We start from the raw sequence: 22,502 nt of genomic DNA on the forward strand, positions 1-22,502 counted from the left end.
TGAAACATTTCAGCGAGTGCAAACTCTTCCAGAGCTTCTCACGTATTTCTGAGGTATCTGTTGTCAAGGAGTGTTTAGTGATACCTGGAAGGGGGTTGTTTCTGCTCCTCCAGGTGGGCGAGTCTAAGGATGTGGTACGTAAAGATGTGAGGGCCATCCTGGCCATGCTCTGTAAGGTCTACCCCGCCAGCAAGGTCTTCCCCTTCCTCATGGATGGAACCAAGTCGAAGAACTCCAAACAGAGAGCTGGTAAGACCAGAGACTCTCTCTGATGTTGACGCATTAGCTAAGCAATCATGGAGGAGAGGACCGTTCATTGTGCAGATGTAATTTATTTGCAACATATACTGTTGTGTGATCTGGATTGTGATGTGTTATGTTAACTGCTAATCACCGAAGCTTGGTGGTGTATAGTTAAATTCAATCAGATTGAATTTAGCATGCATTAACTAATTTCTGTGGGCTGGTGACATCATTATGGTAGTTTTCTCCCTGCAGTCATTTCATGGCTGTCAGTTCGGATTAGGAATCATAGATATACAGCTCTGGAAAATAATTTGACCACTGCACCTTTTTCTTTACTTTTCAAAAACGTTGAGTGAGGAACTGAAGGGTTCAATTTAAGAGGCCACAGCAAGTTGAACCCTTTTGTTCCTCACTCTACTTTCCTTATCTAATTATTTGGAAAGGAAAGAAAAAGGTGTTGTGGTCTCTTATTTTTTTCCAGAGCTGTAGTACAGTTATAACACAACCTCTTGAACCTAGCTGTTCTAAACTCTACATCTAACCATCCCTGACCTCCTGTCCTCTCCCAGAGTGTCTGGACGAACTGGGTAATTTGATAGGGAACTATGGGATGAACGTGTGCCAGCCCACGCCCGCCAAGTCCCTGAAGGAGATCGCCGTGCACATTGGAGACCGGGACACGTCTGTCCGTAATGCCGCCCTCAACACGGTGGTAGCGGTCTACAACGTGTGTGGAGAACAGGTCTACAAGCTCATCGGCAACGTAAGGCCTCTGCCTAACTACGTGTTAGCTTTTACAAACCTTCAACTGGTACTTGGCAGCACCAGTCGTTTATCATCCTTGATCGTTAGATAACCCAGGTTTAAAGGGTTTCCAATCAGGTGTTGACATCTGTGGAGTCCACTGCCAATTAAAAAGGGTAAATTGATTTGATGTTAATCTCCCGCCCCCCCCCCAGCTGTCAGAGAAGGACATGAGCATGCTGGAGGAGAGGATAAAGCGATCGGCCAAGAAGGTCCAGGCTCCGCCTCCCAAGCAGGCAGCCGAGCGGTCCCAAAGGGAGAACCCGCCCAATCCCACTGCCACCTTCATAAGGAAGCCTGCCCAGGTGCAGGAGGAGGTGCCTAACAGGTTGAAGTAGGTGTCCTCTGCCAGGGAGGGGGGGCAAATCAAACATCCCTAATACTGCTTTATTCAATCAGATCCAGGTTTGATTACCTTTGCCTCTACATGTACACTTTCAGATACTTGAGGTGCACTTGATTTAGCTTGCATGGCTTTGTCATGGATTTGTACATGAGAATGATCCTATTGGTTCAAGTGGAAAGCAAGTATTTGAAGGCTGTAGATGCCATTCTTCAGCCCTGTGGTGTTCACATCTTAATCCCACTATTGTAGTTTTATGCCAATGATTCATGAAGTGATAAGATTCTGTCCAGCTCTCCGTTAGCATTCATACTTTTTTTTTCTTTTTTTTACTCATCGACTTTCCTTGCCTCCTTCCTTTTTCTCTAACTGGGTCTGTCTCATTCTCCTCTTCCTCCTCTGACCTCGCTCTTTGGGCATTTTCAGAACGTGACGTCATAAAACAGTAATGCTGTCAACATCACATCTCTGCAAATGCTCAAGGGGGTGTTTCATTGCATGTGGTGTGTCTTAATCCTGGATATCTTTCCTCCCCCCCCCCCCCTCTTTATCGCTGCTCTCCTCGCTTGGACAGAATAATGTATCGTACTTATAGGATGTGAGTACCTCCGTCTCCCTGTGTGTTGACCTGCAGAACCACTCCACACAGGGACCACCTCCACTAGATATACCATAGAGATAATCCAAGCATAATCTATCAGAGATTGATGGACATGATCTAGACCTAATCTGGTAGTTCCTCTAACCCACCTGTACTAAAACACTATTCTCCCTTCCCTGCTTACTTCTCCTTCAGTGTGGATGTTTGTGCTGACTGTGCGTCTGTCTGGCAGGCTGGCTGGCAGTCACGTCCACACCAGTCAGACTGCATGGCCAGTATAGTAGATATGAGAGGACAGCTTCTGTGTTTGACTTGGATCAGTGTTTTATCAGCTGTGTTTTTGAGGACTGCACAGGGAGGCACATATGAGTTGACGCCGCGCTCCAGCAAAACCTGGCAAATGTGTTTAATGCATATTAAATACTTACTGTGCACTTGATTCAGACCACCTTGTGTGCCGAGGTCTGCCCCTGCGTTGGTTTTATGTATGTACACGCTACTTATATATAAGTAGCGTGACGCCCAGCAGCATCCCCAAGCCTGTGGGTCTCTAGGAGTGCAGCTGATGAGCACTGATCTAAACCATGTGGTTCTGACTGCCTCCCCTCCTCTCCAGTCAAGCGCGTCAGAACGCCCATCACGACCAGTCGGCCCCCTTTATCCCTAAGGAGTTCCAACTGGACCTGGACATGATCGAGAACGACCACACGCGGGTCCGTGAGCTGCCAGACCTGGTCCAGCACAAACTGGATGAGCTCCTGGAGCCCATCGTGATCCCAGAACCCAAGTGAGTCGGGATGATCGGTGTGGTTATGGGATGGTTATGGAATGACTTGTATTAACATGTAGTAACTTCTTGTTTGCCCCCATCCCAGGATTCGCTCGGTCTCCCCCCACTTTGACGACCTCCACAACAGCACGGCCTCCACCATTAACTTTGTGATCTCCCAGGTGGCCAGTGGAGACATCAACACCAGCATCCAGGCCCTCGCTCAGGTAGGCCTCACATGACCTTCAGACACTCAGACTGCTACAGCTGTGAATAATAAGTTAAGAAAAAGTGTGTCACATTGTTGGCAAAATTCAAGAATGGATTCTACAAAAATTTGTCAAACAAATATAGTCACACGGTTGCTTAATATTCCAGTGATACCAGACCTTCCTGTGTTCCCAGCTGGCTTATCTAAAGTCCACTTTTAGGAGACAACAAAGCCAAATGCTAGCCCTCCCTTTTACACTCTAACCTTCCCTGTCCTCCCGCCCAAACTCTGACCTGATGTTAGTGGTCGCAATAGTACAGAGCTGCCGTTTTAAAGTTCCTTAAAATGGCCTACGTTTCCCATGCGGCCCCTTGCCTGTGTCTCCCTAGATTGATGAGGTGTTGCGTCAGGAGGACAAGGCAGAGGCCATGTCCGGTCACATCGACCAGTTCCTCATCGCTACCTTCATGCAGCTGCGTCTCATCTACAACACACACATGGCCGACGACCGGCTGGACAAGAGGGACATTTTCAAGCTCTACAGCTGCATCATCGGAAACATGCTCTCGGTGGGTGCACTGGCATGCCGTCGCCACAAGGGGGCTCTAAGAGCCAGAGAATATGAACTGTGTCCTCCTGTTAGATGGTTGATAATTGGCCAGTGAAGAACCAGTCTGTTTTAATGTTTGATAGATGTATAGATTGTGGCATAACAGCAGTAAATATAATAATAATATCTAAGATGGTTATTCACAACTAATGTAATCCTGGAAGGTGAGGTTTATTTATACAATAATTATACTTGATCAATCATGAAAGTTATTGTTCTCCTCCAAACATACTCCCCCCATCTTTATGCCTCTTACTCTCTCGGCTCCCAGCTGTTCTCCATGGAGAGCCTGGCGCGGGAGGCGTCCATGGGCGTGCTGAAGGACCTGATGCACGGCCTCATCACCCTGATGCTGGACGCCCGGGTGGAGGACATCGAGGACGGACAGCAGCTCATCCGCTCCGTCAATCTGCTGGTGGTCCGGGTTCTGGAGAAATCTGACCAGACCAATATCCTCAGGTCAGAACCACCCCGCTGGTCAAAACCACCTGCAGATCTGGTCTGCAGGGTTGGAGTGGGGCTGAGTGAAGGTGTTCAAAATGTTCAAAATTAATGTGGCAAACTGACTCATCTCTCTCTACCTGCCTTTCTCTCGCCCCCTCCCCCCTTCCTTCCCTTGTGTCTTCAGTGCTCTGCTGGTGCTGCTCCAGGACAGTCTAACCACCACAGCAGGCTCTCCCATGTTCTCTGAGCTGGTCATGAAGGTAACTACATTTCCTGGTTTCTCTCACCTCCTTGATCAAATGGTCTACTGCTTAGTCCTGTGTTTCCCACATTCATCCTTCCTCCACCTCTCTCTCCCTCCTCCCTCTCTATTTGTAACCTCCATTTCCCCCTTCATCCGTCTACCCATCTTTTTCTCTCTTCTCACTACCCCGTCCTTCCCTACATTTCTACCCCCACACCCTCTGCTCGTATTTGTCCCCACACACACACACACACACCTTTCCCTCCCCTCAGTGTCTGTGGCGTATGATCCGGTTCCTTCCGGAAACCATCAGCAGCATCAATCTGGATCGCATTCTGCTGGACGTCCACAACTTCATGAAGGTGTTTCCCAAGGAGAAGCTCAAGCAGCTCAAGAGCGATGTGCCCCACAGGACCCTGAAGACCCTGCTGCACACACTCTGCAAGCTGACCGGAGCCAAGGTACCCACATGCACGGATGCAAAAACACACACACACACACTGCAGACAAGTCAAGAGCTGTAACTCCTCCCCCTTCTCATCGCCCTGAAGATCCTGGACCACCTGTCCATGATAGAGAACAGGAACGAGTCGGAGCTGGAGGCCCACCTGAGGCGTGTGGTCAAACACTCTGGGAATCTGTCTGGCTTCAAGTCCGACCGCGGGACCGAGAAGGGAGCCCTCAGAATGGTGAGGCTGACTGCAATCAGCCAGATTCACACCAACTGTTATCATACTACATCATACTTTATACTATACATTGCTACTTTATATTACACATATTATACTATACCTTACTACATTCTACATTAAACAATAAAATATGTATTAGTACATCATACTACTTTAAACTAATACATTATGATACTATATCATACTATATTTTACTTTGCAGTAGTATATCACACTACATTGCTATGTTTTCTTCAAGAAACCCTCTGTAAGCTTTATTTACATTTACATGTAGTCAATTAGCAGACGCTGTTATCCAGAGCGACTTACAGTAAGTACAGGGACATTCCCCCAAGGCAAGTAGGGTGAAGTGCCTTGCCCAAGGACTCAACGTCATTAGGCACAGCCAGGAATCGAACCGGCGACCTTCTGATTACTAGCCCGATTCTCTAACCGCTCAGCCACCTGACTCCCTATAGCTTTATAACCATCATTAATCAGATGAGCACCATCATTACCAATAGTAGCATACATACAAGACCCACCTTTCAAACAGTGAGCACAGTGTGCCTGTATGTCTCTCCTGAAGGATGACAGGATGTCCAAGGCTAAGGTGAGCGACATCCTGTCTGAGATCTTCAAGAAGATTGGCTCCAAGGAGAATACAAAAGAGGTACTGACGACGCTGGAGAACCACATATCTTTGCCTTGTCGGGTTGATGTCTTCAGGTTTTTTTTATGTGAGGTGTGTGTGTCTGTCAGGGCCTGACGGAGCTGTATGAGTACAAGCAGAACTACTCGGACGCTGACCTGGAGCCCTTCCTCAGGAACACCTCCCAGTTCTTCCAGAGCTACGTGGAGAGAGGCCTGCGTATAATCGAGTCTGAGAGGGAGGGCAAAAATCGCATCCAGTCCACCGGCTTGGGTCAGAACCACACACACACACACACAGAGGTCGATAAACTCCTGACACCTTGCGGAACTTGAACCTTGTTTTTCCTGAAAGACTAGGAAAAAAACTCTAAATCCGTTTGAGGTGAACCAGTCAGGTGTGCCTGACTCGTCCTGTGCTGTCTCCTGTCCTTCAGTGATACCTCAGCATGGTCTGGACTCTGGCTCAGGGCCCCTCAACACTAACGGGGAGGAACTGAAGCCTGCCGTCTACTATGAGAGGCTGAAGATACTCCGTCAACGCCAGGGTCTGGAGAACAACTCCAGGGTCAGTATGCTCTGCTCACATTCTGCTGTAGACATCTACTAGAATAGACATATTTAGCATCTTCTGTGGTTATTGGGTGTGCTTTGCCTTGGGCAAGGGCACAACCTTTGTTCTCTCACATATATATTATTATTATTTTTTATTTTTTTTGCCCCCCTAAAACTCAGTCAATATTTGGCCTACATAGACAACGTAGGTGTCAAAAGTTTCGTCTTGGTAGCGATTGAGTTGCTTCTATTGGAATTTACGTTCCGTTGCATGGTTTGGGCTTAAGTTAAGTTTTTGTGGCGAAAAGTGAAGCTAACGGTGGCTAATTTGCTAGCCACAGTCACTGACGTTACTTACGTCACTAACGTCACGAAAACACGCGTGACTACCTGTAGCAGAACATTCGTTTCGCATCTGTTAACTTGGAGGATAGCTAGGCTAACTATAGCTTTACTGCAAGGCAGCTGCAGAAACGCCACAAGCAAAGAGGCCAGGGTGATAACTATTTACTCATTTTACTTTGTGATGTGAAACACAATTGTGAAATGTAATGTACAATATTAGCTGATATTATTAAGGAAGTAGGCCCACATCTACTTTTGGAAACGGTAGTCTACTATTTCATGAAGCATTAGCATGACATTAGCCTCTGTTGCCTGGGCAACACATACTACAGTGGTCTATGATGCATCTGTTTTCAATCGTTAAAATAAACATTCCTCACAAATACATTTTCGTTGTAGGATTTATTATGACATTACATTACAAGTAAACGATTTGTTGGTGAAATTATCATTACCTGTGGTTTCAAAACAGTGTTGCTCACTGCAACGCTGTAGCCTAGGCGAGGCACACTACAAAAACATCTACACAGCTGTTTAGGAAGTCAAACGGCGACAGAACATGTTCGGCACTCCCCTTACTTAAATCAAAAGTCTTTCAATAGGTGAAACTATCTGACTACTAACCTGAACTTCATAGACCAATTATTTGTTTGTAAACATTCGGGATGCGCGCGCAATGTGGTTGCAGAAAACCGGGAAAGGATAGCCTTTATAATGGCTAGAGAAGTACACGGATTATACAAATAGTTCGATTTAAAAAGACCAAAAAGGTCGAGGAGGGCATCCTTTAAGAGAGAAAGTGATTCCCTATTGATCTGTCACATCAGAATTTTGATTTGGGTTACGAAAGTCTTGAAATTTGAGTGAGAATGTCGTCCGGTAGACCGCATAGTCTTAGGCAGCCATGTCTTAACGTCATGTCACAAAGTTAATCATTTTACAGTTTTACTGTCAATTCTACACCTAAAAAGTCAAGCAGGGCAGCTTTCAAGAGATATGGGAATTCTGCCAGATGGTCCAACTATTTTTGTGATGTGTAAAACTGGCAATCTGAGTGAGACTGCGTCCCCGTTACACTGTTTTGACGTTGTTGAGAAAGTGACCTCCGTTAGCCAGGCTAGTTTTGCCCTATCACTTGGTCAGGCTATTTAAAGGTATCGGGGTCAAGTGACTTTTGTGCATGGACAAATGAAACGTAAATGTACTTGTCCAAAGGACAAGAGCCTCAAAAAGTTAATGTCAAGCCCTGAAATCCAGTGGCCAGAGATATATGATGACCTGATCGACACTCCAAGTGTATTACACCTGGGAGAAGTTCATCTTTTGCATCCGACATGCGCAGTGGAGCATGCTTGACAGTCGTGACGTAGGGTGATAATAATTGGTCTATTGCCACAGCCTAAACTTTGTCAATCTGTTCATGAAAATAATTAATTTCAGCCTAAACCGTACAACGGAACGTTTAATCGAATTCGACCAACGCAATCGCTACCAAGACGAACACAGCAGTAGTCTAGTACTGTACTGTAGTAGTAGAATTTACCGGGGCAGCTTCTCCGCACAGAGCTATATTGCATTTTGCGTTGTTACTGACAATGATCGCTACCAGTGAGCTTTTTATGAATGAGCGATTTTCCACTAAATAAATGTCAATCTTATTTACGTTTTTGGGGGCATATTTTCAGTTAGCAGATGGTACTGTTTGAATCGCGATTCCATCTTCTACTGCCGGTAACGTCGTAGAATAATCTTCAAAAGGGGTTCTTTATTAATGAATTAATGCAATATGAGTAGCCTAGGCTAAATGCCTGAAAATATCACGAGAAGGGAAAACTTAAAAGGGCGTTTAAGTCATAGAGATTAGGTCAATTTTTACACTGGTCTGCCAAATGTATTCGTTTTGATTCAGCTATGAGGCTGCCTCTTGCAGGGGAAATGAGAAGACATCATATTTCATTCTACACTTCACTCGTATTTTGAGTTGTAAATGAGCAGCAAAGAAAGATGCTTTTAAATTTATGTAATCTTTATAAATAATAAGTAGGTCCTATGCATTTTTATATAAAATATACAGAAATATCAGTTGTAAAAATGTAATTAAAAAACTGACCCCTGTGCAACCAACCCAAGCAAGCACGCCCTACAATTTCCCCAGAAATTGTATCCTCTCTAGTTCTTTTGTCTTCTCCCACAGCAGCAGCAGGGTGGTGAGGAGGAGAGAGAGCGCCCCCCCGTCACCTCCCTGCTCTCCAAGCCCTCGGTGGCGTCGTCCACAGACATGCTCCACAGCAAGCTGTCCCAACTGAAGGAGTCTCGGGAGCTGTACCAGCACGACCCCGCCCACTCCCCTACCCGCTCCTCCTCCCCCTCCGCCAACCTCGACGACCTCAAGAAGAGGCTGGAGCGCATCAAGAGCAACCGCCAGTAGGCCTGCACTGGTTTACCAAATCAACACACTGTAATAAAGACCTGGCTCTAATATGTACAGGAAATATGTCCAACTTGCTTGGGGTGAACTTGATTTATGTAGCTGGTCAGAGATGAAACAGAGGGTAATGAAGCGCACTAGGAATCAAAGTGCACCACAAGTTCTCTATCTCATATTTGGGATGCATATAAGGTCTGGGTCTTTTGCCTCTTTAGTCCCCCATGTAATCTCACCCTTCCCCCCCCCCCCCCCCCAGCCCATTTGACATCCTGCTCTTACCCAGGCACTCCTTCTCAGTGCTCACTCTGTATACATTCAGAAAAAGGAGAAAAGAAATTGAACAAGTGTCTAATTGTATAAAAATATAAGTGGACTACTTTGTTTAGCATTGTGGCACAATATGTTTGTATATACTCATGGTCGCTAACCACTCAAGCTTTTGTGTCCTGTTAGGGTTTCAGTGTACAGTTTCCACGTGCAGAATGCTGTAAGAATGTGTGTAACTTAAAGCTCTTCTTTGTTAGAGATTTTAGAGTCATCCATGTTCTTAACATGGTCTCTTCTTCTAATCTCCTGGCCTCCCAGCCTGTCACCTTCTACTTCTCTCTGTTGCTTTTTACGTTTAAGAAGTTCTTGTCAACATAAACTTGAAGGATCTGTTCTGTTCCAGAAGTAGAGGAGCATGGCATGAAGTAATTGATGTTTTGTTTTTTGTAAATACATTTTGCGTTACTCCAGGCTGCTTATTAAATCTCTGGTTTAATAATTCCTGACATCTGGCGTATTGTAGCATAATGTTGCTAATTCTGATGCATTGTTTTGTATTAATTCTAATGGAAGTAGTCTTAAGCTGTTACTCTTGAGTTTGACTGTATAATTGATAGTGAAAATTTTTTTTTGATTTTTTTTTTTACAAACTACCAATATATGCACCGTCATGTGTTCTCGTCTAGACCGTGTTTGTCGAGTAGTTTAAAAACATCAAATTTTAAATGTTAAAAGTCACAATGACAAAAAGACGAATCATAATTTAAAGCGATACATTTCATGTTTCTGTATTTCCATCATGCGATTTTCATGTAGCCCACTGTCATCCACCACTCATCCCTGTATTCTCACCAGATCATATTCCTAATCCCAATCTATAGGTCCTGCAATTTGGTCACTCACCCCATAGCTTCCACCTGATTGGTCCATTCAAATGCTTGGGTTTTGGTGGCCTGCCAACAGAAATCCCGGGTTTCTTCCTGTGTTCGACTCCACAGACCCCAGAGAGTCCACAGGGGATTAGGCCGAGCCCCCTAATTATTTTGGCTTTAGTTTTGGATTAAACCGCGGTACCGCCGACTCTTATTCACACTGTCCGTCTGATGAAATGTGAAGCGACATAAATACCGTGGCTCGGTTTCAATCCCATTATGCAGTTAAACCAGCATCAATGCTAACCCCAAGCAAGAGGACGCCAGCACCCCTCCCGCTCCGGCCTGCTCTGAGGCGCTGACAGCCCATCCCCTCTGCCCCACGCCACAACCTTAACCCTGCATCAATGGAGCCCTTTCAGAAGGCTGACACGCACACAGCACAGAATCAAACCTAAATATTGTTTTATGAGCTTCAAATAGGTGGCACCCCACTAAAGAAAGCTGGCCAACCGGAGACTGTTGAGATTTCCACACAGCTCTTAAAGGGGTTAGTGGAGGAGAATGGAGGTGGATAGGCTACAATGGCCAGGCTTGTGTTGTTCTTTCACCCTTCCCCCCAAACCAAGAGAACAAAACAGACTAAAAACTCCAACAACAAGGAGCTGGGACAATTTGAGACTGGGGGAAACTTCAAATGTGTGAATTGTAGGGTTTTTCCCAGGTTGGGTTGTACAATGCTCCTAGTTTGGGGAAGGCGTCTGGACGTGTGGAAACTAGTGGGAAACGGCTTCTTTCCCACATGTTGTGTCACATTCAGGGGTGTGTCTGCCAGGGGTGATGGGAATAAATGACTAAATACATTCTAACATTCATTCTATAAAACTTGTCGAATTGACCTACCTAGGTTTACTGCACTTGCTCAAATCAAGGTTAGGGTTAGCAGCTTTGCTTTACTTTCAAACGCTCACAAAACAGAGAGACCCTACTGCTGCTAAGAGTGTGGTGCAGCTTTCCATTATAATGACAAGCACCTGAGAATTCCCCTGAGTAATGCCCAAACCTACATGTGGGAAGTGTGGACATAGTTTCAATTGATCAAGGAAGTTTTTACAGGGTTAGTTGCTTCTAGATGTCTGTCAGCAGAGGGCATGCTTGGTCTGGCATGACCTGCTTGGTCAGGCTCTGGCCCTAGTCTCTGGCCCTAGTCTCTGGTCCTAGTCTCTGGTCCTAGTCTCTGGTTCTCTCTGGCCCAAGTCAGTCTCTAATCCTAGTCAGGAACATTTATTCAGTCCAGGTTATACAGAATATCGAATATGTAGAATCTTTATTGTTATTGTGCGTGTGCAATGAAATTGGGTGCAAATCCGATCAATGCAATATTCTTTTTTATTATAATAAAGTTGTTACATAGGCTTTGTTCTCAGTGCCGGTGGATACTACAAGTTGAGCTACATGGCTAAAACAGGTGTACTTGTTTGTGGATTGATAGAGTTAAGGTTGTGGTGGCAGTCTACATTTCCACACATAAAGCATCATTTATATTTTGTCTGTTTATCTTTCTTGTGTCCTTTGTCACTTTGTAACAGGAATGCACAGCCCTGTTTGGGATGTTTTGGACTGATGTTTCACTGACTGACTCTGGTTCAGCAAAAACAGAATCTTTAAATATAATATTCACAGCATGAAAATAATACATATCACATACAATTAGTGAGCAAGTCGTGAATGGGGCCTCCAGTCTCTAATGGGCCCTAATAGACTAGAGGTGCTGATGTATTGTTCTAGTGTGAGGGCAGTAATTACAGTGAACAACAGGGGGCATGCAAACAGTTGTGGAGGCTGACAGAGGAGACCTGGGGATCCATTCACATGCATTGATCCTGAGGTCTGGTGAGTCTGTATGGGAGCGGATGAGGACGTCATAAAGGATTTGTTAAGGGGGCTAAGATTCTGTCACAAACTAACACAATCAGCGCATGAAATGTCACCAGACACAAACGTGATTCCATTCATTGCACTGCGTAAGAATACAATGTGATGACATGTATTGGTGTGGATTAGAAATTGACGGGAAGGGAAATTGAAAGAAAACAATGTAACCATGCTGTTAAGCAAATGTATTTGTCCTTTAGTCCATCCACCATGAATATGTAAACTCAATACACAACTTTCAACAGCTGTATGTCTTCTCTACTGAACTCCTGGATATGCTTCCTCCTGGACAATCAGCTGAAAACCAGGACATTTAATAAAGCCGTTAGAATTCATGAGATTAACAGAGCATGATGGTATAATTAGTTAAAGGTGTAATCTGTGACGTCTGCTGTTTATTGCCTAGTCCTTTAGCAGAGAAGGGGAATGTGTTGGTACAGTGTCACACAGTTACTACTGGTCTGCTCTGTCAGGCCAAGCTGCTTCCTGACATCTGTTCTCTGACTTAGTATTCTGTATTCCTTTTCCTGAAAGCACCTGAGAACGATCACTAACGAACAATTTAGCAGAGGATGAGTTAGCACATGTCAATACAAGATAAATCATGGAAAATGTACAGATCCCTGAGGCTTCATACTAACTTTATTTTGACAGTCTGCTTTGAGAAATATTCTGTATTCCTTCTAAACCTATTTTCCCAGGAGGTGAGACAGGGTGCTTGTTAAAGCTGCACATTGGTATGGAGCTCACCACCTCCCTGTGGCCAAAGCCTCTTAGGCAATATGTGTGTTTGATTTTCTCACCAAAGTCCACTAAAATGGTTCTTTTGTTATAAGGCCCAGATTAGTGTAATGACTTCTTTGAATCACACAAAACAATTTAAGAAGCGCTTGTCTTGCTAATTTGTTTTCAGCTAAAAGAACACATTTTCATTTTCTCTCATACACAATACATCACTAAGCGGGGACACTTGGTGTGTGAGAGAGAGAGTATGTGTATGTGAGAGAAAGAAAGGAGAGAGAGAAAGCGAGTGTGTGTGAATGTGTGTGGTACGTGTGTATGTGCAGGTGTGTGTGCATCTGTGTGTGTGTGTGAGATCTACCTCCCTGGGTGGCTCAGTGTGCTCAGCAGTGCAGGCAGACTAAGAGATGTCAAATCCCAATTCTATGTCTTACCTCTACCCCTTAGTTTTGCATGTTCACATGAGAGTAAGGGCTATCCCAATACTTGTTTTGATCGAGGGGTAGGTAGGGGTAGGGGTACATACCCCTTAAAACCAAGTGTTTTCGGGAGCTTACTTGAAACCAAGGGGTATGTGAATACTGCGCAACCGGCAACAATGATGGCCAGATCATCCAGAGTCCCATAAATGTATTTTCGGTCGGTCGGTCGGGGGAGGGAGTGTGATGTGTGTTTGTGTCTGAGGGATTACCAGAGCAAGTCTGGGTGTGAACCTACAGGAGCAGAGTGATAGAAGGGTGGGGAAGATGGAAGAATCCATTACTTTGGTCTGTTTGCTTAGCAGTTAGTGGGGCCTAGCTACTTCTAAATGTTTTACAATTAGGTTCCAGGCTTTTTATTTATTATGGGTGCTCTGCATTTTAATCATGTGTGCATGTGGATGTGTGTGTGAGAGACTGTGTGGTAGTAGAGGTATTTTTGTAGCAGGACCTTAACCCCTCAGATCCTCTGTAGTCCCACTGACCTTAGCAGCAGAGCCCTCTACAAAGCAAGTGGCTAAGACTTTGTGTTAGTGGCTGGAAGACTTAATGTTCTTGGTGGACTAGCAGTGTTACTGGAGAGGCAGAAAGGCTGTGTAGGTTTCAAGTGATACTTGAGGGTCGGGCCAATTCGGACCACACATTCTGCTTCCAGCTAGCCACAGATAATGAAAGTCTATGAACTCTTCCAAAACCCAGTTTTTCTTATTGTCTCGGATTAGTTGATCACTAATCTCAGCATCAGATGTGCCGAAAGCAGCTTGAGAGAGGACTAACATTGTTGAAATTGAGCATGAAGAGAACATCATGGAGGAACATTTTCCCTTTTAGCTTGGATAGGAATCCTGTGTCATATACTTGAAATAAAATTCAGAGGAGTATAAACTAAAGGTCTTGTCAGAAGAGAGAAGCAAGACAAACTAGAGAGGGTACAATTTCTGGGGAAATTGTAGGGTGTGCTTGCTTGCGTCGGTTGCACAGGGGTCCGTTTTTTAATGACATTTTTATTTTAACTTATATTTCTGTATATTTTATATAAAAATGCGTACTTTTTTTGCTGCTCATTTACAACTCAAAATACGAGTGAAGTGTACAATGAAATAGATGTCTTCTCATTTCCCCTGCAAGAGGCAGCCTCATAGTTGAATCAAAACGAAAAAAATTGGCAGACCGACGTAAAAATTGACCTAATCTCTATGATTTAAACGTCCTTTTAAGTTTTTCCCTTTCTCGTGATATTTTCAGGCATTTAGCCTACTCATATTGCATTCATTCATTAATAAAGAACCCCTTTTGAAGATTATTCTACTACGTTACCGGCAGTAGAAAATGAAATCTCGATTCAAACAGTACCATCTGCTAACTGAAAATGTGCCCCCAAAAACGTAAATAAGCTTGACATTTATTGAGGGGAAAATCCCTCATTCATAAAAAGCTCACTGGTAGCGATCATTGTCAGTGACAACGCAAAATGCAATAGCCCTGTGTGGAGAAGCTACCCCGGTAAACTACTACAGTACAGTACTAGACTACTGCTGTGTTCGTCTTGGTAGCGATTGCGTTGGTTGAATTGGATTTAACGTTCCGTTGTACTGTTTAGGCTGAAATTAATTATTTTCATGAACAGATTGACAAAGTTTAGGCTGTGGTAATGAAGTTCAGGTTAGTAGTCAGATAGTTTCAACTATTGAAAGACTTGATTTAAGTATGGGGAGTGCCGAACATGTTCTGTCGCCGTTTGACTTCCTAAACAGCTGTGGAGATGTTTTAGTTAGCTACTAGTGTGTCTCGCGTAGGCTACAGCGTTGCAGTGAGCTAACGTTACACTGGTTTGAAACCACAGATAGTAGTAATGATAATTTCACCAACATATCGTTTACTTGTAATCTAATGTCATAATAAATACTACAACGAAAATGTATTTGTGAGGAATGTTTATTTTAACGATTGAAAACAGATGCATCATAGACCACTGTAGTATGTAGTATGTAGAGGCTAATGTCATGATGCTAATACTTCAGTGAAATAGTAGACTACTGTTTCCCGAAAGTAGATGTACTTCCTTAACAATATCAGCTTATATTGTACATTACACATCACAGGTGGTTATTTAACATTAATATGAGTTCCCCTAGTCTGCCTTTGGTTCCCCAGTGGCTATAATTTTCGATCAGTGTAAACCAAGCCCTGGGTGTTCTTCTCCGCCTTTGAGAAATTGAAGGCTCTGTTTGAAAATCTTCTCTTTGTGACGTCGCAAGGAGGAACAGTTACTTCATCTGAGCCTCTGATGACCCAGTATCTTAATTTTATTTTCTCTGGAAATGCGCCTACACAACTTCTGTTGTAGGCGCATTTGTTATGTATGTCTGCGCCAAACACTTCAGCCACTGTTTCCTCAACTTGAGCTAATACAAAACTGGCCTTGCTGAAATTAAATTCTGGATCAGTACTAACTCTGCTTCGTCCAGCTACTAACCTCGGACAAGTAAGTTAACTAACGCTATATCATTTTGTAGCTTTACTGTATATGGTTACCTAGCTTGCTACCCTTAGAATGTGGCTGTAACATTAGCTCTGCAGCTAACAGCTGAGTTACTGTCGCTAATGGAAAGGTAGATAGCATCAAGTATGTGTGTGAATACACATGCTGTAACGTGAGTGTTGTACACTTCTTGTTATTTGGATAACCGTTCTGCTGTTGGTGTTATGGCGTGCGCGATATCCGCCTTTCCCCTCATTGAAAAGACTGAGTGTGTACCTATGCAAACCAGTGTTATCAGATGAGAATGGGAAAATTCGAGGCATCTTACAGCAACGGGGCTAGAGCCATTGCGATACATCCATTGTAAACATTAGCGCATGGTGCCACCCCTCCGCTCCTCATTAGCATTTAAAGCTACGTACACCAAAACAACGCGTTCTGAGGAAAGCTCCTTGTGGGACTGCTAGTAGTGGCTGTAATTCTGCACCAAGGCTGAATTTCGGGAAAGAGACTTACAGTATTAGGGGACCACTAAGGCCTATATAAAAGCATCCAAAAACAGCATGTCATGTCTCCTTTAAGGAGAGCCTGGCCACTCCCTATTAAGCCCCATTGTATCGAATTTTGTTGCAGTTCCACCAGAGTTCCACTGGGAGTGATCGCGGTCGAGTGCAGAATGAATGGGAGTCTATGGAGCTAAACGGCTAAATTTGTCACTTTCACCTGATTTTCGTTGAGAAATCTCAGATTTGATTGTAGTTTTTGCATGTTCAACATAGATTACAGGTCGAATGGGCAACAACGACTTACAGGGTAAGTCGTTGTTGCCCATAACACGCTAGCATTCTGCTAACGAATGCTGATTGGTTAGTGAAGTACTGACTACGACCAGAGATCCTGCTTGATGGCATCCGAAGCAGAACCAGAATGTCAGAGCATTAGCAACAATATTAGCAAACCAAAACTCTTTCTAGCATGTGTATTGACAGGGAGAGCCTAACCTGTCAGCTGTGTTGTCGATGCCTCGAGAGAAAAGTGGAAGTAACCAGAGCTTGCCGTCAAGCAGTATCTCAGGCCGTACAAGAATCAGAATCAGAATGGGATTTATTCGCCATGAAAGTTTGCACAGACAAGGAATTTGCTTTGGCAGGAAGGTGCATACAATAAACATAACATTTAAATATGTGGACTATCTATACTAAGGGTACATAAACTATCAGTACTAAGTGGGATTAGATATGTGTATGATGTGTTTGACGTCAATGACATTTTATAAGGCTTTTTAGAACTGAAAGCCTACTTTAAAAAAATCTATCACCCAGCGGTGTGAATTTTTATTTGCCTCCCCTTTCGAATTCAGAATTCAAATTATTAGACAAAAAATGATATCCTCAGAAAAGTGGATTTTGAGGGGTATAGCTCCATAGACCTCCATTCATTTGGAACTAGAGTGGAACTGCAACCAGTTCAGAACCCGGAAGTTTCCCGAGAGTGGCAGTTCTCTCCATAGATATATATATATATCTATGGTTCTCTCTATATTAGACATTCTGTTTGCAGTAAAGCAGTTAGCCTAGCTATCTCCCAGAAGTTAACGAGCTGCTAAACTAATGTTCTGCTAGAGGTAGTCACGCGAGTTTTCATGACGTTAGTGACGTAAGTAGCGTCATTGACTGTGGCTAGCAAGTTAGCCACCGTTAGCTTCACTTTTTGCCACTAAAACTTAATTTCTACTTAACCCTCGTGCTGCCTTCGGGTCACATGACCCAAAGGTTCATAACGAACCATTGTTGTGTTTACCCAATTTTACCCAATACAAAAACAAATAAAAATAATTTTCTTTTAACCATTCCAATGTGGGGGGTCTGAGACAGCCCGACAGTTAAAAGAAAATGCTTCACTTTGTTTTTGTATGAGGTAAATTTGTCGCAATACGACGGTGGGTCACAATGACTGATGGGTCAGAATGACCCGAAGATAACACAAGGGTTAAACCGTGCCACGGAACGTAAATTCCAACTCAATCGCTACCAAGACGAAACTTTTGACACCTAGGTTGTCTATGTAGTACAAATATTGACTGAGTTTTAGGGGGGCAAAAAGAATAATAACTAGAAAAGGCTGTTCCTGCGAAACAGCAGTGAGAATGCTGAAAACCTGAATGGGGATAGCTGACCATGCTAAAAAAGCTAAAAAAAAATTGTGAACATTTAGTAGAAATGTATAAGCTGAAGCTTCAAAGCAACCAAAAGGTATTTTTGGGAATGCTGACATAAACATTTTAAAGGTTGAATGGTGTCTCTAGCTGAAAGTATGCTGAAGTAGTTAAGTTTGAAAGAGGAGGAAGCTTTTTTTTTACCGAGACGCAAAACTATACGTCCAATCCAAAAAATAAGGATATTTTCCGAGACCCAAGACTGCCGAAACCAGAGATGTCCTTTGTATGTCTGTACGGTCAGAAATACGACTCTACCGGCAGTTTCAAAATCTTGTTAGGGGCCAAGCAGCGAAGCTGCGAGTCACCTATTGTAATTGGGTGTGCTATGCCTTCGGCAAGGGCACAACCTTTGTTCTCTCACATATATATTATTGGGTGTGCTTTGCCTTCGGCAAGGGCACAACCTTTGTTCTCTCACATATATATTATTATAATTTTTATTATTATTTTTGCCCCCCAAAAACTCAGTCAATATTTGGCCTACATAGACAACGTAGGTGTCAAAAGTTTCGTCTTGGTAGCGATTGAGTTGCTTCTATTGAAATTTACGTTCCATTGCATGGTTTAGGCTTAAGTTAAGTTTTTGTGGCGAAAAGTGAAGCTAACGGTGGCTAATTTGCTAGCCACAGTCACTGACGTTACTAACGTCACGAAAACACGCGTGACTACCTTTGGCAGAACATTCGTTTCGCATCTGTTAACTTGGGGGATAGCTAGGCTAACTATAGCTTTACATTTACATTTACATTTATTCATTTAGCAGACGCTTTTATCCAAAGCGACTTCCAAGAGAGAGCTTTACAAAGTGCATAGGTCACTGATCATAACAACAAGATAGCCAAAAAACATCGCGAGTAGACAAAACATGAAGCACACATTGTGAACAACCAAAGTAAGTGCCAAAGGGAAGAACCATAAGAGCATGTAGTTAAACAAGTTACAATTAAACCACATGAACAGCTATAAGTGCAAGTGTACCTGTGGAAAAAAGCAAGCAACAGTAATAAAACAATATATCACAGCGAGAACAAAAATTTAAATCAGTTACCACTAACCACAAGAGCAACAAGTCTCTAAGCAAGAGCCATTGTGATCCTTGAGGAAACTAACATCGGGTCAAGCGAACCGTTCCTAAGTACCGTTGTACTCCCGGAACAAGTGCGTCTTGAGCCTTTTCTTGAAGCTTTCTGCAGCTTTACTGCAAGGCAGCTGCAGAAACGCCACAAGCAAAGAGGCCAGGGTGATAAATATTTACTCATTTTACTTTGTGATATGACACACAATTGTGATGTGTAATGTACAATATAAGCTGATATTATTAAGGAAGTACATCTACTTTCGGAAACAGTAGTCTACTATTTCACTGAAATATTAGCATCATGACATTAGCCTGTGTTGCCCGGGCAACACATACTACAGTGGTCTATGATGTATCTGTTTTCAATCGTTAAAATAAACATTCCTCACATATACATTTTCGTTGTAGGATTTATTCTGACATTAGTAAACGATTTGTTGGTGAAATTACCATTACCTGTGGTTTCAAACCAGTGTAGCTCACTGCAACGCTGTAGCTTACGCGAGACACACTACAAAAACATCTAGCTACAGTACAGTACACAGCTGTTTAGGAAGTCAAACGGCGACAGAAAATGTTCGGCACTCCCCTTACTTAAATCAAAAGTCTATCTAACTACTAACCTGAACTTCATTGCCACAGCCTAAACTTTGTCAATCTGTTCATGAAAATAATTAATTTCAGCCTAAACCGTACAACGGAACGTTAAATCCAATTCAACCAACGCAATCGCTACCAAGACGAACACAGCAGTAGTCTACTACTGTACCGTAGTAGTACAATTTACCGGGGCAGCTTCTCCACACAGGGCTATATCGCATTTTGCGTTGTTACTGACAATGATCGCTACCAGTGATCTTTTTATGAATGAGCGATTTTCCACTAAATAAATGTCAAGTTTATTTACGTTTTGGGGGGCATATTTTCAGTTAGCAGATGGTACTGTTTGAATCGCGATTCCATCTTCTACTGCCGGGTAACGTCGTAGAATAATCTTCAAAGGGGTTGTTTATTCATGAATGAATGCAATATGAGTAGGCTAAATGCCTGAAAATATCATGAGAAGGGAAAAACTTAAAATGATGTTTAAGTCATAGAGATTAGGTCAATTTTTACACCGGTCTGCCAAATGTATTCGTTTTGATTCAACAATGAGGCTGCCTCTTGCAGGGGAAATGAGAAGACATCTATTTCATTCTACACTTCACTCGTATTTTCAGTTGTAAATGAGCAGCAAAAAAATCTATGTATTCTTTATAAATAATAAGTATGCATTTTTATATAAAATATACAGAAATATCAGTTGTAAAAATGTCATTCAAAAACGGACCCCTGTGCAACCGACGCAAGCAAGCACACCCTACAATTTCCCCAGAATTTTTTTTGGCACATTTGGCACACTCATTAGGGACAGTCCCCTAGTCCAATTCACAAAGTTTCATGTCCCATACTTGGGCACTCTAGCGCCACCAATGGGTCAAAGTAGGACTTGTGTTTACACACAAACTTTTGAACCGTATGACCCATTTTCAAAAATGAGGTACCATTGGATTCCCTGGACCAAGCCGAGTTCAACACACCCTATGGGGTCAATTTCCGGTTATATAGATTTTCCGCTATTTCCGGTTTTATCAAAAACCTTTGAAAGCCTACTCCTCCTACAATCTTTGTCAAATCTTCTTCAAAATTACCAGATATGCTCTACAGACCAAGCCGCACAAAAGTTATGGTAGAGCATTTTGATACCCACAACCGTTTGTCCGTGACAGCCAATCAAAATCAGCAGAAAAGCCACCAAACAGGAAGTGAAGTCATATCTCAGCAGTTGTTTGAGGCACTGAAACTAAATTTGGTACGCCGCCTCGGAACCTTATTCTGAGGATGTCCTCCAAAGATTGTGTCATGTGACTAAAAGGGGGCGTGGCCGGAAGCATAAACGTGTTTTGGCTAATAACTGTTGAAGTGTGTACCTTAATAAAGTAATTTCTTTGTCTCTTGATGTCTTGTGAGATATCAAGCCTGACTATTAATAACATTTCATAAAATTCGACTGGACGTGGCCGCCATTTTGGATTTCATGGAAAAGTGTAAAAACCTTTTGCACGCCCCAATTTTTGGCCAATGTTTACCAAATTTGGCAAAGATGATCTTTAGACCCAGTTTCACAAAAGCAATCAGATGGATTTTCAATTTTCAAAAACGTTTGTTCGGTAGAGACGATCAAAAGCGGTGGCTTTTGATCGTCTCAGCAACCATTTGCGTAATTGTCACCAAACGTGGGTTCCATCGTTCCCATGAGGAGCAGAGGAGGCCTGCAGTGTTATACCAGAAAAATAACTTTGAACTCTCAGTACTCTTGAACGCAAACATATATTTCAACCAAACTTGGTGTGTTGCATGAGTGCGACAGGTTTTTGTGACTTAATTGTTGCACAAGTGCTATGGAGGCCATGTCCTGCTCTGGACTGTTTGGCCCCTCCATTGCTGCTTGCAGCTATATTTATTTTTGCTTTCTCTGACGATTTTGTCACCAGATTTGCATTTGTTTCTATGGGGCGAGAGTTGGACTTTGTCTCGCTTTCGTGGGGCTCTGAACAATTGTGTACGTCTGTTGGATTAGCTATCTCTTGATCCAAAAACGAAGCATGAAGAACATCCGAAGCTCCCCTCCACTGTAAGCGTTTCAGTCTGCACTCTAGGGTTTCACGTACACACCCATGTTAATCTCAGAAACGGCTTGAAAAAGTCATGAAACATAATCAGTGATATTGAAAAAAGTTGAATAGATATCAAAAAGCAGATTTTTTTTTAAAAGGGGTGATTGATTGCAAAACCGATTTTACCTTGTCATAGTTGAATAACGACAGTTCGGTGGGTAAAATGAACATACAGTGAACCTCAAAGTCCTTTGACACCTCTTTCCTATGCAAATCTAAAAATGAAAACATTTGGCTGTAAAACGCTAGCTTTTCAACAATGCCACCGGACTGACGTCAGTCCGGGGACCGCCTTTTTTGGCTCTGGTCTGTATTTTTGTCATGCCCCAAAATGTATATTCCAGACCAGCCCACTCACTGGTGTTCTTGCCCAGTCCGAGATAGATCTCCGATGTTAGTTTAGCTGCGCGCTGCTCTGTGTAGGCTACTAAGCAATTACAAAGAATAATGTTTTGAAGTATAACAAGGATATTGAAAATGGACCACGGTCGTAAATGCTATGTGCATTCGACAGGCATGGCTGCTGTTTGTCTATGAGAAGATCCTGGCGAAGTTCGACACTCAATTATTCATTTGCTCTGAACATTTCACCCAAGACAGTTTTGACAACCTTGGACAATTTCAAGCAGGATTTGCTAAGAAGCTGAACCTGAAAAGATGTGCTGTTCCGACCGTACGCTCATCGCAACCGCAAGCTGTAAGTAGGCTACAGTATGATTTTGTCGGTAACAATTATTATCAATGCTAACGTCTCCTGTATCTAGCATAGGTAGACTAAATACGTTTCTAAA

General features: G+C 43.1%; 1 protein-coding gene across 3 annotated transcripts in view; it reads left to right on the top strand.

Moving 5' to 3' along the window:
• ckap5 (cytoskeleton associated protein 5) overlaps nucleotides 1-8,942 on the top strand; it is a 43,000-nt gene extending 34,058 nt beyond the window's left edge. For 2 of the 3 annotated variants that reach the window (XM_067234425.1, XM_067234427.1), the window contains 14 exons: nucleotides 114-249; nucleotides 816-1,009; nucleotides 1,206-1,384; nucleotides 2,611-2,781; nucleotides 2,870-2,990; nucleotides 3,364-3,543; nucleotides 3,856-4,043; nucleotides 4,213-4,288; nucleotides 4,545-4,733; nucleotides 4,824-4,961; nucleotides 5,533-5,616; nucleotides 5,706-5,868; nucleotides 6,032-6,162; nucleotides 8,689-8,942. In XM_067234425.1, coding sequence (XP_067090526.1) covers nucleotides 114-249; nucleotides 816-1,009; nucleotides 1,206-1,384; nucleotides 2,611-2,781; nucleotides 2,870-2,990; nucleotides 3,364-3,543; nucleotides 3,856-4,043; nucleotides 4,213-4,288; nucleotides 4,545-4,733; nucleotides 4,824-4,961; nucleotides 5,533-5,616; nucleotides 5,706-5,868; nucleotides 6,032-6,162; nucleotides 8,689-8,922 — 2,184 coding nt within the window. In that variant the 3' untranslated portion in view covers nucleotides 8,923-8,942. The remainder of the gene's footprint in view (nucleotides 1-113; nucleotides 250-815; nucleotides 1,010-1,205; nucleotides 1,385-2,610; nucleotides 2,782-2,869; nucleotides 2,991-3,363; nucleotides 3,544-3,855; nucleotides 4,044-4,212; nucleotides 4,289-4,544; nucleotides 4,734-4,823; nucleotides 4,962-5,532; nucleotides 5,617-5,705; nucleotides 5,869-6,031; nucleotides 6,163-8,688) is intronic. The other variant, XM_067234426.1, reaches the window with a different exon arrangement.
• The last annotated feature ends 13,560 nt before the right edge of the window (nucleotides 8,943-22,502 follow it).

The sequence above is a fragment of the Osmerus mordax genome, chromosome 4, assembly GCF_038355195.1.
Source record: "Osmerus mordax isolate fOsmMor3 chromosome 4, fOsmMor3.pri, whole genome shotgun sequence".
NCBI lineage: Eukaryota > Metazoa > Chordata > Actinopteri > Osmeriformes > Osmeridae > Osmerus > Osmerus mordax.